General features: G+C 37.6%; 1 protein-coding gene across 10 annotated transcripts in view; it reads right to left on the bottom strand.

Moving 5' to 3' along the window:
- The window catches only part of PMCA (plasma membrane calcium-transporting ATPase 3), a 1,392,263-nt gene that overhangs the window by 711,212 nt on the left and 667,224 nt on the right, over positions 1–13,827 (bottom strand). For all 10 annotated transcript variants that reach the window (XM_090412026.1, XM_090412017.1, XM_090412079.1 and 7 more), the window contains one exon: positions 3,864–3,999. In XM_090412026.1, the coding sequence (XP_090268152.1) occupies positions 3,864–3,999 (136 nt within the window). The remainder of the gene's footprint in view (positions 1–3,863; positions 4,000–13,827) is intronic.

The following is a 13,827-nucleotide window of genomic DNA, read 5'->3' as shown; positions in this document are numbered from 1 at the left end:
TTTCAAAGTGGTCGTGAGATGCTTGAGGATGACGAAAAGCTGGGCGAGAGAAGTTAACATCCAAAAAGTGCATGATTTCATCAAAGAAAACCCAAAATTGTCTGTGAGATTGCTTGAAGATGAATTGGGGATTCCAAAATCAACTGTGCACAACATTTTGATTGAGACAAGGACCTCATTAAAATCATTCATAAGGACTCAAACTTCCTTGAAATGATTGTTTCGTAATGACGAAATGTGGTGTTTCGAGTATGAGCCCGTAACAAAGTGCTGAGTGGAGATCACCAGAAGAGGGGCATCCGAAAACAAGTTGCTTGGAGAAATCAAAAGTAATGCTGATTTGTTTCTACAATTCCAAGGGCATTATCCACAAAGAATTCGTTCTGCCTGGCCAAACGGTCAATGGTGAGTTTTATCTCGAAGTTTTGAAGTGATTGATAGTGAGAATTCATTGTATATAGCATGAATATTGTGATCAAGGCAGCTGGTCACTTTTGCACGATAATGCACCATCTCATCGTTCGAACATTGTGAGACAGTTTTTGAGCAAAAACCAAGTTTGTGTGTTGGATCACTCACCGTATTCACTTGATTTAATATCCTGTGACTTCTTTCTCTTCCCCTGACTTCATTTGCCGATGAAAGGAAAGCAATAAAACACCACTGAAAATGTTCAAGAGGCAGTAACCACGACCTGAAACAGTATCCCAAAAACCGATATAAAAAACTCATTTAATGAATTACCGTATTTGCCGGCATATAAGACACTTTTTTTCTTTGAAAATAGGTCTGAAAAACAGGGTGTGTCTTATACGCCAATATAAGTTTTTTTATTACTTTCATTTCTGGAAATTTTCTCTGTTCTGAGTTACGCGATTTCTTTCTTGCTTCCTTGTGGTGTGTGACAGCATTCCAGTTATGTAGAGTTCAGTGGATGCACATGCGCTGTCATCGACGATCACAACTGTGTTCCTGTTTCGTTTCAACTTTCCAATTGTTGTCATGAACAGTGATAAATTTCTGCCGTTAAATTTTCTCTAAATTTCTTGGCTAATTATGGCTGAAACACATCGGCATTGCTACAATCTTACATACAAGCTACATGTGATTGCATATGCTAAAGAACATGAAAACAGGGCTGCAGAGAGGCATTTTGCCCCCCATATACATTGACTGTATAGCTGTAAGTAGGGATTATGCCAGATTAGCGATGACAAAACACCAACCAAAGGTTGCATGGTCAACCATCATTGACCAATCAGGCAGAATTGATTTCATCGCTAGAGGCTAATCCCAAAAAGACAGCAATAGAGAACAAAGGGTGACATTTTTCCATAAAAGGATATTGTGGCCCTTGGCTCAGGGTTTTTTTTTCTCAGTCATCGTCAGAGGCTTTTCTTCAGGTCGGCATCGGACCTTTTTAATATTCGTCGTCGGGGCTTTTGGTTCTGGTCGTCGTCAGGGACTTTTCCTTCCGCTTGTCACCAAGGCTTTTCTCCCATCGAAATCTGTAGGACCTTCGTCTCTAGGTCACAGCAAACCGATTTCCTCGAGTTATAACACGCAAGCCCAGCAGTAATTATGGCTGGTTTCATATTGAATGTCCGACGGAGGAAAGATCTACTAGCAACTGCCTATGATGTCCAAGCAGCCAGGAAGTTTACCAAAAGAAGATGCTAAAGTCCTGAAGAAGTATGCTGTATTTTGGACTCTTTATCTATGGTGAATATGTAAGTAGGCAATATTTTTGTAATTAGTTAGAAAGTGAATCTCAGGTTCATGAATATGCCTACAAGAAAACATGTATATATAAGGCACTAACTAAGTCACAAAGTTTTGTGAGAATATTATTAGAGAACTTGTCTGCTAAGATTGTGAATGTGCACTTAGTTTAATATAGGGAGCTGTGCTATTAAGAATTCATATATAGCCGGGCTATATTTATGTTGGTATTTGAGGGAAGGATTTTATTTAATCTGTTTATGCAGTGTGCAAATATGCATATAGCTCAAGTTTAATGAGTTTACCCAGTAATTGGGAGTTTTGTCATACAGACTGAATTACCTGTTTGAAAAAGGGTTAAGTGTGATAATTGCAAAGTCTCTCTAGTGTAAATATACTTCTTGTCTAGTAAAAATGTTTTTGTTTTGTAACTACCTGATCTGTTCCTTTGGCTAATGCACTGTCTCCAAAAAAAAAAAAATGGGAACCTGCAGGCATAATAAAAGATACTAATAGTCACGACTTGCATATAGAAAATTGGAATATATTTAGTGATTAATTCCTGTTTTTCTCAACCTAACTTTCTAACAAAATGTAATCAAATTAGATGGCACAGTCGATAAAAAAATAAATTTTCTAATTCGATTTGTATGAGAGTGGGGGCTGCACACATTAAATTTACTTATAATACAAAGTTTATTTAATAGCAATTGGGGGGGGGGGGCATAAATTGGTCACGGTAAGATTTGTTTTGGGAAGTTTCATAGTTGACAGCTTTAACTTAGTGAGTTTGAACAGAGTAAAGTTAAGTAAAGTAAAAGTTAAGTTTCAATAATTAACATTATTTAACAATGCCACAGACATTTATCTAATTAACATAATATTTTACAACTGCCAAACTTAGTATAAGAAAATCTTTAACCTCTTTTGCCATGAACTTCCATAGTTGGGTACTGATAATTTGTTTTATAACTTACAGAAGTTCCAAGAATACCCCAACAGGAGGGGATCCAGCTTGAAGAAGTGCATATGATCAACTTTCTAGTAAAAATCATCAAATGGAGCTACTTTAACATCAGAGATCCAATCTGTGACATCTGTCACATATTGGAACCAGTAGAATATGCATTCTACAGCTACACTCTTGTCCCGTGTAATCATCTATAATAAATAAAAATGGCATTTATAGATGATTTATTATATTTAGAAAGAAGAATTTTAGGAGATACAAAATTTTTGGCTAGGTGGTGTAGACCACAAACTTCATGCAACATTCACCAGGAAGAGATAAAATTCTGTCTATTTTCATTATGAGAGGTTTTTTAAAATATGGAACAATTTAAAAAAAAAAACCCTCTCAAAATAAAAAATAGATCACTGTGGTCTTTTGGTCAATTGCAGGGATTACTGGAGAGCAATATCCCAGACAGAGCAGGCCAACTCAAGGCAGTTAACTAAGATAAGGCTAACCAACTGGGTATCACTCATTTTTGGACTTTAGTTTCAATTAGTCTTTAAGTTGTTCAGCTGCAGGAGACTGGTGAAAAAGAGAAAAGGATAGCCTTTGGCAACATGATGACATAAAAATCTCTCATACTACCCATCTGTCTTTTCTTCCTCTTAATACTATCATTCTCTTGCATCTCTATACTAACTATTCTAGGCTTATGATGAACATCTCTTTACTATTTCACCTCAATAAAGGTTGAAACTGGTCTAAGTAGTGGTTCTTCCCATAATGCATAGCATTATACACACCCAAAAGGATTTGCACTGTAGGATACTAAGGCAATTAATGAGAGGATATTAGCCTCTATATACAAGTAGCCAAGATACCCCCCCACCCCCCCCACACACACACTGCTTACACTTGGTAAAGGATTAAACAATAATATAATTTCTTGGCATCTTTAATTTAAGCATTCTTTTGCTTGTGGGTTTCCTATTATCCCAGTTAAGTACAGCTAATTATTATTGTTTAAATGCATACAAACTAGTTAGTTATGTCTTCTTTAAGAAGCAATTGGATGATTCCCTTGAAGGTGCTATAATATTTAACAGTACATGATCCTATGAACAAGAAAGTTATTTTATCTTAAAATAAATTGTCATGATATATATATATATATATATATGCTTACCACAAAAATAGCTCTGCACGACAGTCATACGATTTGTTGTCAATGTTCCTGTTTTATCTGAACAGATAGCAGTTGCATTACCCATTGTTTCACATGCATCTAAGTGACGTACTAGATTATTATCTTTCATCATTTTCTTAAAAAAAGAAAAATACAGCAAATATGTAATTGCTTACAAAATGTAAATCATATTCCAGAATTATTTATATAAATACAGCAAGTTACAAATCATCTAGATATCTCTGCACCAGCAGTCTGACAGATAAAACTGTGAGGTGGCATATTGTGTGTTGTGTTATTAGCACTGCTGAATGGTAAGCAATTTTTTCATATTTTAGCTTATTAGTATTAGGTTAACTCATTATAGTTTTTGTTTTATGTGGGTGTGATTTACTGAATTAAGGATGATTCCTTTTGAAATATTTATTTTGAAAGTAAACCTTTTATTAATTTTTTTTAAATATGATACTGTCAGTATGGTACCAATATGTGCATTAGAGCAATGGAGGCAAAGATATCATTGTTGGGCGATTTGAATTTACATGATTATGTACAGTACAGAATTCATGAGTTGTGTATGTCATGAAAGTTAAAGGATATATGGAAAGAAAGGTATGATAGATTGTGTTGACAGTTTGGGTCTCTTGTGACGAGTCTTCGGAGATACCTGTAAATTATAATAATTTTATATTATTGTAATTTACTGAAATGACAGTTTTCGGGAAATGCAAAACTGCTTGTTTGGCATGAGAAATTCTGTTACAAGGAAAACTGAATATGTGCACATACATATTATAGATTTTTTTTTTCTTATCTGAATATATGGAGCTTACCAACATGATCCACAAGAGCTAGTGGAATCCAAGTAGGGCTTTAAGATAACAAAATGGAGAGATAAGAGTGCTTTGCAGATGGATTATAAGGATATGGGGGACAGGTATGTGACTAAAAGACTGGAAAAGGCTAGTATTTGTGCTACTGCACAAGAAAGATGCAAGCAACTAGATTCTACCAAAGATTATTATTTTAAACAGGAATGAGGTCAAAGCTGAGGAAGGGAAGTTAGGGCTGAGAAAGAACCAGAAATCAAATCTGCTTTTAGCAAATCATTGAGAAGTATAGGGAATTACTCTGACAATGTGCTTTACAGATCATTTTAAAGCCTTTGATTATGTCCAGCATACATCTGAAATTAAGGAAAGTGGTGAAAGAAATGGGTTTCCTCAACACATTATCAGGTGTGATTTATACAAGGGAGTTCGGTAACAATGTTTACTCTCTCTTCATGTATACTGAGGACAACATGCACAAAACACTGGAAATGTTTTGTGCATTTTCTAAATCTGAAGTCAAGAATAAGAATATGAAGCAAGTAGGTCAACAACTTGAAATATGCTGATAATGCAGTACTCCTGAAGGAGTAGTTCAGAAGAAGACCAGGTATGGCCAGGACAATAATCAGAGATGTAATTAAAGAATGAATGATAAATTCATTACTAGATCTTTACTAGGGGAAACTTAACCCTGCATAGATCGCAGTTGATCTGACAGATACAAACAAATTTTAATATAAATATACTTACACATATGCAGTTATAGCTTGGAGGTCATGACTAACTGTGCATACATATATTATTAGTGATATTCCACACTGTTTATGCCATCAGTTTAGTTTAACACTTATTATGTAAATGTTTGTGATATTTTATAGTAAATTGTATCAGAGAGATATTGCGAACTCCATGTCAGTAGAGTATTGGTTTAGTTGTTTTTTTTTCTTTGTTTCTTTGTTCAATAATTTCAAGATTGTAACTCAAAATAAATAAACCATCATGTATTATAGTTGCAGTGTTTTTTTTTTTAAGTTTTATGGCATTTCAGCACATACTAGTAATGAATGTATCTCTTGGATACGACCTAAGCTGCAATTTTTTCGACATCGACTTCCGCAGGGTTAAGGGCTGATGATGCACATTATATATGCTTTCACAGCCTAGTCATTCCCACCTTCCTGCTGTATAGCCTGTTTCCACAAATGGGGCTCTGGCAAACTTGGTAAGCATTACCACCACAAATTGATACCTTCCCTAGTTGCAAGAAATGCTGACTAGACCTCTAGGTGGTAGATGTCTTTCATTTCCCAGAGAAATACCACCACCTTGCTTATTAGAGGACTGAAGTGGCTGGTGCCATGTTTGGTCACTAGAGCAAGGGTTCCAGTTTCTGACCACCTGCCTATATGCAGCGAGAGTAATAATCTCCATAACATACCAATCACATTGTAGGGCAGTGCTTCCCAAACTGAGGGCGGCAGCCCCCTTGGGAGCCGTAGGTTTTGTTGAGGGGGGCCCGTGAAATAATGAAAAGAAATTTAAAATCTTTTAAGACTAAGTAGATTTTTTTTATCTTAAAAGAAACGTATTTAATTTTTATTATTATTTCTTTTTTTGTTATTTTTTATATTTTAATGGAAAAAAATCACACATTGGTGCGGGTTCACAAATTTTGCTTCCTGTGTATTTCGGTGCTTAATGAATATTAGTAAATATATGCTTATTCATATAAGTTTCATTTCAAAGCAGAAATCTAAGAATTGCAGTTTCAAATATTTCATATGATATTGGTGTAGCAGTATTGAAACACATCCATCACATTAAATTGTTATTAAACTTCTTTTATGTTTTTAATTCTTTCTTTATTACTAATCGTTTTACGTTTCATGTGCTTGTACTGCAAAAATGTGAGATAATGTGCCATGTCAAATTATTATTATTATTATTACCCCAAGACCTCATGGAGTCAAAGACTCATCTGGGAGGTCTTTTCATCACACATACATCTCATCATACCGTGTCTTAAACACACTCAAACTCCTTGCAGACACCACACTCTCAGGCAAGGCATTCCAATCATTCACAACTCTGCATGAAAAAAACCTGCCTCTCACTCCCCTACTCACACCCTCTTTATACAATTTCCAGGGATGACCTCTGGTTTTCTCCTGATCTCCCACTATTCTCTGCAGAATTTCTCCACCACTGATCTTATAACAACCCCTTACCAACTTGCAGGTCTCTATCATCTCTCCCCTCTTCCTCCTCTCTACCAGACTCTGCAAATCACATCTTCTCAATCTTTCCTCATACTCAACATTTCCAGAGGTCAGAAACTACCTTAGTCAGTCACCTTTGGATCCTTTCCAACATCTCTTCATCCTTCTGAAAACCTGGTGACCAAATCAGGGCACAATAGTCCATGTGGCCTAATCAAAGCCTTATACAACGGAACAAGAATCTCCCTACTTCTACACTTCAGTGTCCTCCGCATCATTCCCAGAAGCCTTTGTGTTGTCTTCACAATTTTGGCGATGTGTCCCATGAATTTTAGATCCTTATCCACTATCACCCCCAGATCTCTTATTTCCTCTACTTCCAACAATATATTCTCACCAAGCATAAATTCTGCATCCCATCTTTGTTTTCCAAATTTTAAAACCTTACATTTTGCAACATTGAACTCATCCCCATTTCCGTGCCCAATCACTCACTTTATTCAAGTCTTCTTGCAAGGCCACAACATCCTCACTACACTTTATGGTTCGTCCCAACTTTGCATCATCTGCAAACAACTGAATATCTCCATCCAAATCTTTGCCAATATCATTAACATACAAGTTAAATAGTAATGGCCCTAAAACAGATCCCTGAGGCACTCCACTAGTGACTTTCCTTTTCCTGGATATTGCACCCCATACACAACTTGTTGATACCTATCAGATAGCCAGTCTCCAATCCAATGCACTATTCTAATATCCAACCCCATCTGCTCTAGTTTGACTGTCAACTTATCATAAGGTGCTACTCTATCATAAGCTTTTGCGAAATCCAAGTATATTACTGTGTATCCTTCTCCTCTGTCCAAGGAAGCAGTCACTTTATTGTAATTAGTAAGTAGATTACTAAAACATGACCTCCCTTTAGCAAATCCATGCTGTCTATCAAAGATTATACCATTGTTGTCAACCCAACTCTGGATCCTAGTTCTCACAAGCTTCTCCAACAACTTAACCACAACACCTGACACAGAGATAAGCCTATAGTTTGATGCTTGAGTTCGATCACCTCCTTTATGAAGTGGCACAATCTTGTCCTCCTTCCACTCTTTAGGAACTTGACCATGTGCAAGACTCGTATTAAAAAAATATGTCAAGGCAGGTGTCAACTTTCTGGCACATTCCTTCAGAATACGTGGTGATATATTATCAAGTCCAACAGCCTTATTTACATCTAGTTTACTCAACTCTCCAAACACCTCTTGCTCACTTACAGTCAGTCTCTTCTCCCCATCATCATCTGCTCTCAATCTCTCCATGAAGTCACATTCACAAGATTGAAAGATCTTTATGAACTACTCATTAAGTATCTCCACCACACATTCTGCAACAGCTGTCTTTATACCATTTTCTTCAATCAATGTCATCCTTCCATAATCATTCTTTCTTTTGCTGGCTACATATCGAAAGAACTCCCTAGAATTCTTTTTGGCTTCATTAGCAAACAGCTGTTCATACCTCTCTTTAGCTACTCTAACCAACCAAGTCACCCTCCTTGCCTGGTCTTTGTAGACCTCATGAAATTGGTTATTTCCACTTCTCTTATGCAGCCACCACAATGCCCTTTTTCTCTTTATCGCATGCTTAATCTCTTTATTCATCCATCTCACACCTACCTTATTTAACCTTCTCACCCTTGGACTACACTTAGACGTTGCATCTACTAGATAGTTTTTGAAAATCCCCCAAGCTACATTGATGTCTTTTACAGCTAACTCCTCATTCCACGCTACACCCGCAAGCTGTCCCCTGAGCTTTTCATAATCACTCCCCCCCCCCCCCCTTGTAGTTCCACATATACCATTTTCTCACAGGGGGTCCTTGCACTGCTGGCAACCACCCAGGTAATCACGTCATGGTCACTCTCACCAATTGGTGGATGATTTGACACCTCATTTATAATTACATCCTCTGATGAGATGACCAAATCCAAGACCCTTAATCCTCGTGTGCCCTCTGTTATATACTGTCTGAAGTAGTTATCCCTCAAAAACTCAAGAAACTCATTTTCTTTACTTCCAGTTGCTATCTCATCATTCCAGTCTATATTGACATAATTAAAATCGCCCATAATGATCACCCTTTTCTTATTTGCTTAGTTAATTTGACTATACATTTCACTATCACCACCATCCATTACCAGGTTTACAACAACATCCCACCAAATATTTGATTCTATTCACCTCTATCTCACACCATACTGCCTCAAAACTACTGGCCCTATTTCCCTCTTGCATCTCTACTTTGTATGGACATAACTCTTTCTCTATCATCAATAGCACTTCCCCTCCCTTTTTACCCCTTCTATCCTCCGAAACATATCATACCCTTCCATCTCTATTGCTGTCAGGATGTCGTCTTCATCCAACCATGTCTCACTTATTCCGACAATCTTTGGGTGAACAGACGCAATTAGTACAACCATTTCATCTGCCTTGTTCCTTATACTTCTAGCATTGGTATACAAACACAACAGCTAGTTCCACTGATACCACTCACTCGATGTGATCTCTCCATGCTCGACTGGGGCCATTTCCCTTTCTGCTTCTTCATTTCAGAACCCTTTTCAATTCCAAATGTTTCCTCTTGATCCCTGGTCATCACATTCCTTTCCTGCCTACACATGCTTTCACCTCCTCTTGGAGCATCCACCTTTCTCACGCTGTGTACCCCTGTCCACCCTGAGCCTCCCTGTTTCCCTGCTCCTCTTGCACACCCATTCTCTCATTTTCTGTACTCATACCACTCACTTCCCCATTCATAACCACTTCTTCAATCTCTCCTGCTCTTCCACATCACTCCCCTCTCGATCTGATTCATTCTCTCTATTCATTTCTCTACCTTCCAGCAGCAGTCTCTCCAAGCGACTCACACCATAACCACTCAAATGCAGTCCATCGCTCCCATACAGCTCACTTCGTCCCTCAAACTCATTCCACACATTAACAAACTGTACTCCCATCTCCTCACACATTTCAGCCAGCATATCATTCATAATCCTTGCTCTCCGCCTCATTTCACCACAGTCATACCTAGGGCAACACACTACTGACTACCCTTCCTGTCACACTATTTTCTTTTATCCTTCCAAGCAGCCTCCTGATATACATTCTGACATGCTCTTTGTTCTCTCTCAAATCATTTGTACCAATTAATACTATTAACTCTTTTGCTCGCTCCCACCTCATATCCAATGCCTCAATCACTCTACTCATTTTACCACCTGGAAAACATACCTTGTGCATTCTATCCTCTAACACACCTTTAATAATGGAGTCACCATACAATGCCACTCGTTCATCTTTCGTTAACTCTTTCATGCCATCATGATTTATTTTAATAGTTTTGACCTGAATTCTCTTAATTTCATTCCGCATCCATTTCATTTCTTGCCTCATCCAATCCAATTCAACTTCCGAATCCCGCAACACATTCTCTCTATCATTAAATCTTTCGAACTTTCTAACTCTCGGCCCCCTCTTCTCACTTTCACTCTCATTCATCCTTCTTTGTTTCCGTACTTTCGTCCAACATATGTCCAACTTTCGCTATCATTCTTCTCACTTTCACTCTCCTTCATCTTTCTTTGTTCCAGTACTTTCAGTCCAACATACATCTAACTTTCATCATCATTCATTCTTTCGATTTTTTCACTTTCGATTTCTGCATCACGCCATTTCTAGTTTCATTCGTTCTCTCAATTTTGTTTCCTTCCGCCACTCTCGCCTCACTTTCGTCCCTTTTAACATCCGGTACGGTTTTCAAATCGCTCTTTTCTTTTTTAATGATTTTTTAACATTTTTTTTCCGCCTCTCTTTCTCACCATCCTTCTCTTTCACACGTGATATTCCACATTTGATTTTTGATTTTTGTAATATTCCCTGTGTATGTTTTGTATTGAATATAAATATAATAAATATTATAATAATATATGTCTATATTACTATTTTTTTCCGGGGGGGGAGGAGCATGAAATATTTTAATTTTTCCAAAGGGGGCCCTGACATCCAGAAGTTTGGGAAGCACTGCTGTAGGGGATCCCAGACCCCCCCCCCCCCCCCGGCCCATCAATTTTAGGCTACAACAGTAAAACAGGTCGCTGCTTAGTGCACATTACCAAACCTGTTAGCAACCAATCTCGAGACTTCACAACGAGCTAGCATGAAATCCTGCTGCCGCTTACTTTCATGAATGGAGGAAGACTAAGCAGAGTGATTGCAGGGAAAAACTGTCAAGGCCACATATGCACATGGAAGGAAACCTAGTAACCTGTTGTTTACAAGTCTGTCAAGTATTGTTGCATGCCCGCCTTTCATTTTTCTCTTCCTCCCCACGAAGAATGGATCAGAGCTCAAAAAAATATAACTTTCCTATGGATCACAAAAATTCTCCCACAAAAAAAAAAGTTGAAAAAAATCCTAAAAAGCATAAAGAGCAACAAAAATCTGATAAAAAAACATTTAAAAAAAACAACAAAAATGAAACAAAAAAACCTGCCAACATTAATCCATATTAAAAAAAAAAACTTTCTGTATCCACTTCACCAATATTTGTTTGGCTAAACAGCAATATAAAACACTCTGCACCACCTAAAATCATTTAAACTACAATTGAAACTCCTATCAGAACCACAACATTCAACCTCAGAAACCACTGCCCAAACTAAACATTACACAGTACTTTCTGCCCCAAGAATAGCATTTGTGTGCATATTTGGAAATTATGGAGACAACTACCGTGTTTGAATAAAAACTTTAGTTTAATATTACTAAAATTTTACAATTCGACGTTTCGACCTTTATGTCAAGGTCATCTTCTGGAGCGTACAAATATACACAAGAAACAAGCTATACTACAATCATACTGGTTCGTTAAAGACACTGACTAACCGCTACCACAATTGTTGGCCTGACCTCTGGTGAAAAAAAATAAAAAAATAAATAAAATAAAATAAAATAAAATAAAATAAAAAAATTATACATCAACGCTAGAGTCCTATTATTTGTGTTGTCTACTATATACATATATTAACATCATTCCATCCAGTTGGAGTGGAATGGTTTCTAATACTAGCAAATTGGCTAGAGTCCTGACATGTTGAATCTTTCATATTAGGTTGGCTGAATGTGTGCCATCCAGATCCTTGGAATTTTCATACCATCTTTATTGTTGATATTTGGGTGGTTTATCAGGATTTCGCAGGATTCTTTAAATTTTCTTTCGTACCATGTTTTTGTGCTTTTCCAGTTGATTTGGTGTAAGGTGTTAAGTGCATGGTCTGAGAGGCCTGCTTCACCATAATGGTTATATTTAATGTGTCTAATGTGTTCTTTCTTGCGTATAGGGATTGTCCGTCCTGTTTCACCAATGTACGGTAAGTTACAGGTGCAGCGGATGCAATAGACTCCAGGGTGTGCTAATGGGAGGAGAGGATCCTTAGAGGAGCTGAATATGGTTTTAAGTTTAGTGGGTGGTTTAAATGTGGCATTGAGGTTGTAATGTTGTAGGATTCTGTTGATTTTTTCTGCTAACCCTTTAATGTATGGGATGGCTATGGTTTTACTGTAATCTAGATTCGTTTTTGTTGTGGTTTTATAGAGTATTTTATTGACAGTATTTTTGTTATAGCCATTGTTTATGAATGTGTCACTAATGATTTTTAGTTCTTGTTTCAGGGCTTGCTGGTTAGAGCAAATAGTTGTGGCTCTGTTTTTAAGGGTGTTTATGACTCCATATTTTTGTGCTGGGTGGTGGTATGAATTCGCATGTATGTATTGGCCCGTGTGTGTCGGTTTTCGGTAGAAGACCGTGAAGGATAGACTGCCTGAAGGAAGACGTGTAACTAGTGTGTCTAAGAACGGGAGCGAATTTTGGTTTTCGATTTCGATGGTAAATTGTATGCGTTCGTGTTGTTTGTTTAGGTGGCTGAGGAATGTGTTTAGCGTTTGTCGCCCGTGCAGCCAGATCGTGAACACGTCGTCAACGTATCTGAGCCAGATTGTCGGTCGAAGCGTGGCGGAATCAAGAGCCCTCTGCTCAAAGGTTTCCCTGTTGAAGTTCGCGATTGGGGGGGATAATGGTGAGCCCATGGCTGTACCTTCCTTTTGTAGGTAGAATTTGTTTTGCCACACGAAGTAACCGGACTTTAGTTTTTTTTTTTTTTTTTTGGCCACCAGATATAGTTAAAAAACTCAAACCCCACTATGCCCCCCCCCCCCAGAATATATGGGGTTCCGAAAATACACAAACAAAATGTGCCCCTTCAACCAATAGTGGAAGGAATAGACACGCCCAATTACCACCTAGCCAAGAAATTAGCGGCAACACTCAAGGAGTTGGTAGGTCATTCCCCCTCCTACATAAAAAACACACAACACTTTATAAACAAAATCAAAAACATAACACTCGACAAAGATGACCTATTAGTCAGTTTTGACGTTTCTGCCCTTTTCACTAATGTCCTAATCCTAAAAATTTCAGACATAATGGTTAGTTTCGATGTCACCTCCCTATTTACCAATGTACCACTTATAGACACTCTTGATTTAATCAAGTCTAAATTTCCCCCAGATATTTTTGAATTATTTCAATTTACCATGAATGCAGGTTACTTTACATGGGGGGGGGGGGGGAAATTCTACAAACAGATTAATGGTACTGCTATGGGAACCCCCCACCATATATAACTTTTTGATATGTCTAGCAGCCACCCTCCTATCCACTTAACCAGCGTCATATCCATCCCCATTTGTTCTAATTTGTGAAACAGAATTCCATGCAGTATTCTGTCAAATGCCTTTGCAAAATCCAGCGAAAACATTGTGTAGCAGTTAGTAAGTTACTGAGGCATGA

This window comes from Typopeltis vanoorti, chromosome 2, assembly GCF_054136105.1.
Source record: "Typopeltis vanoorti isolate ZY-2024b chromosome 2, IOZ_Tvanoo_1.0, whole genome shotgun sequence".
In the NCBI taxonomy this organism is placed as follows: domain Eukaryota; kingdom Metazoa; phylum Arthropoda; class Arachnida; order Uropygi; family Thelyphonidae; genus Typopeltis; species Typopeltis vanoorti.
This window is presented reverse-complemented; position numbering and strand designations above follow the sequence as displayed.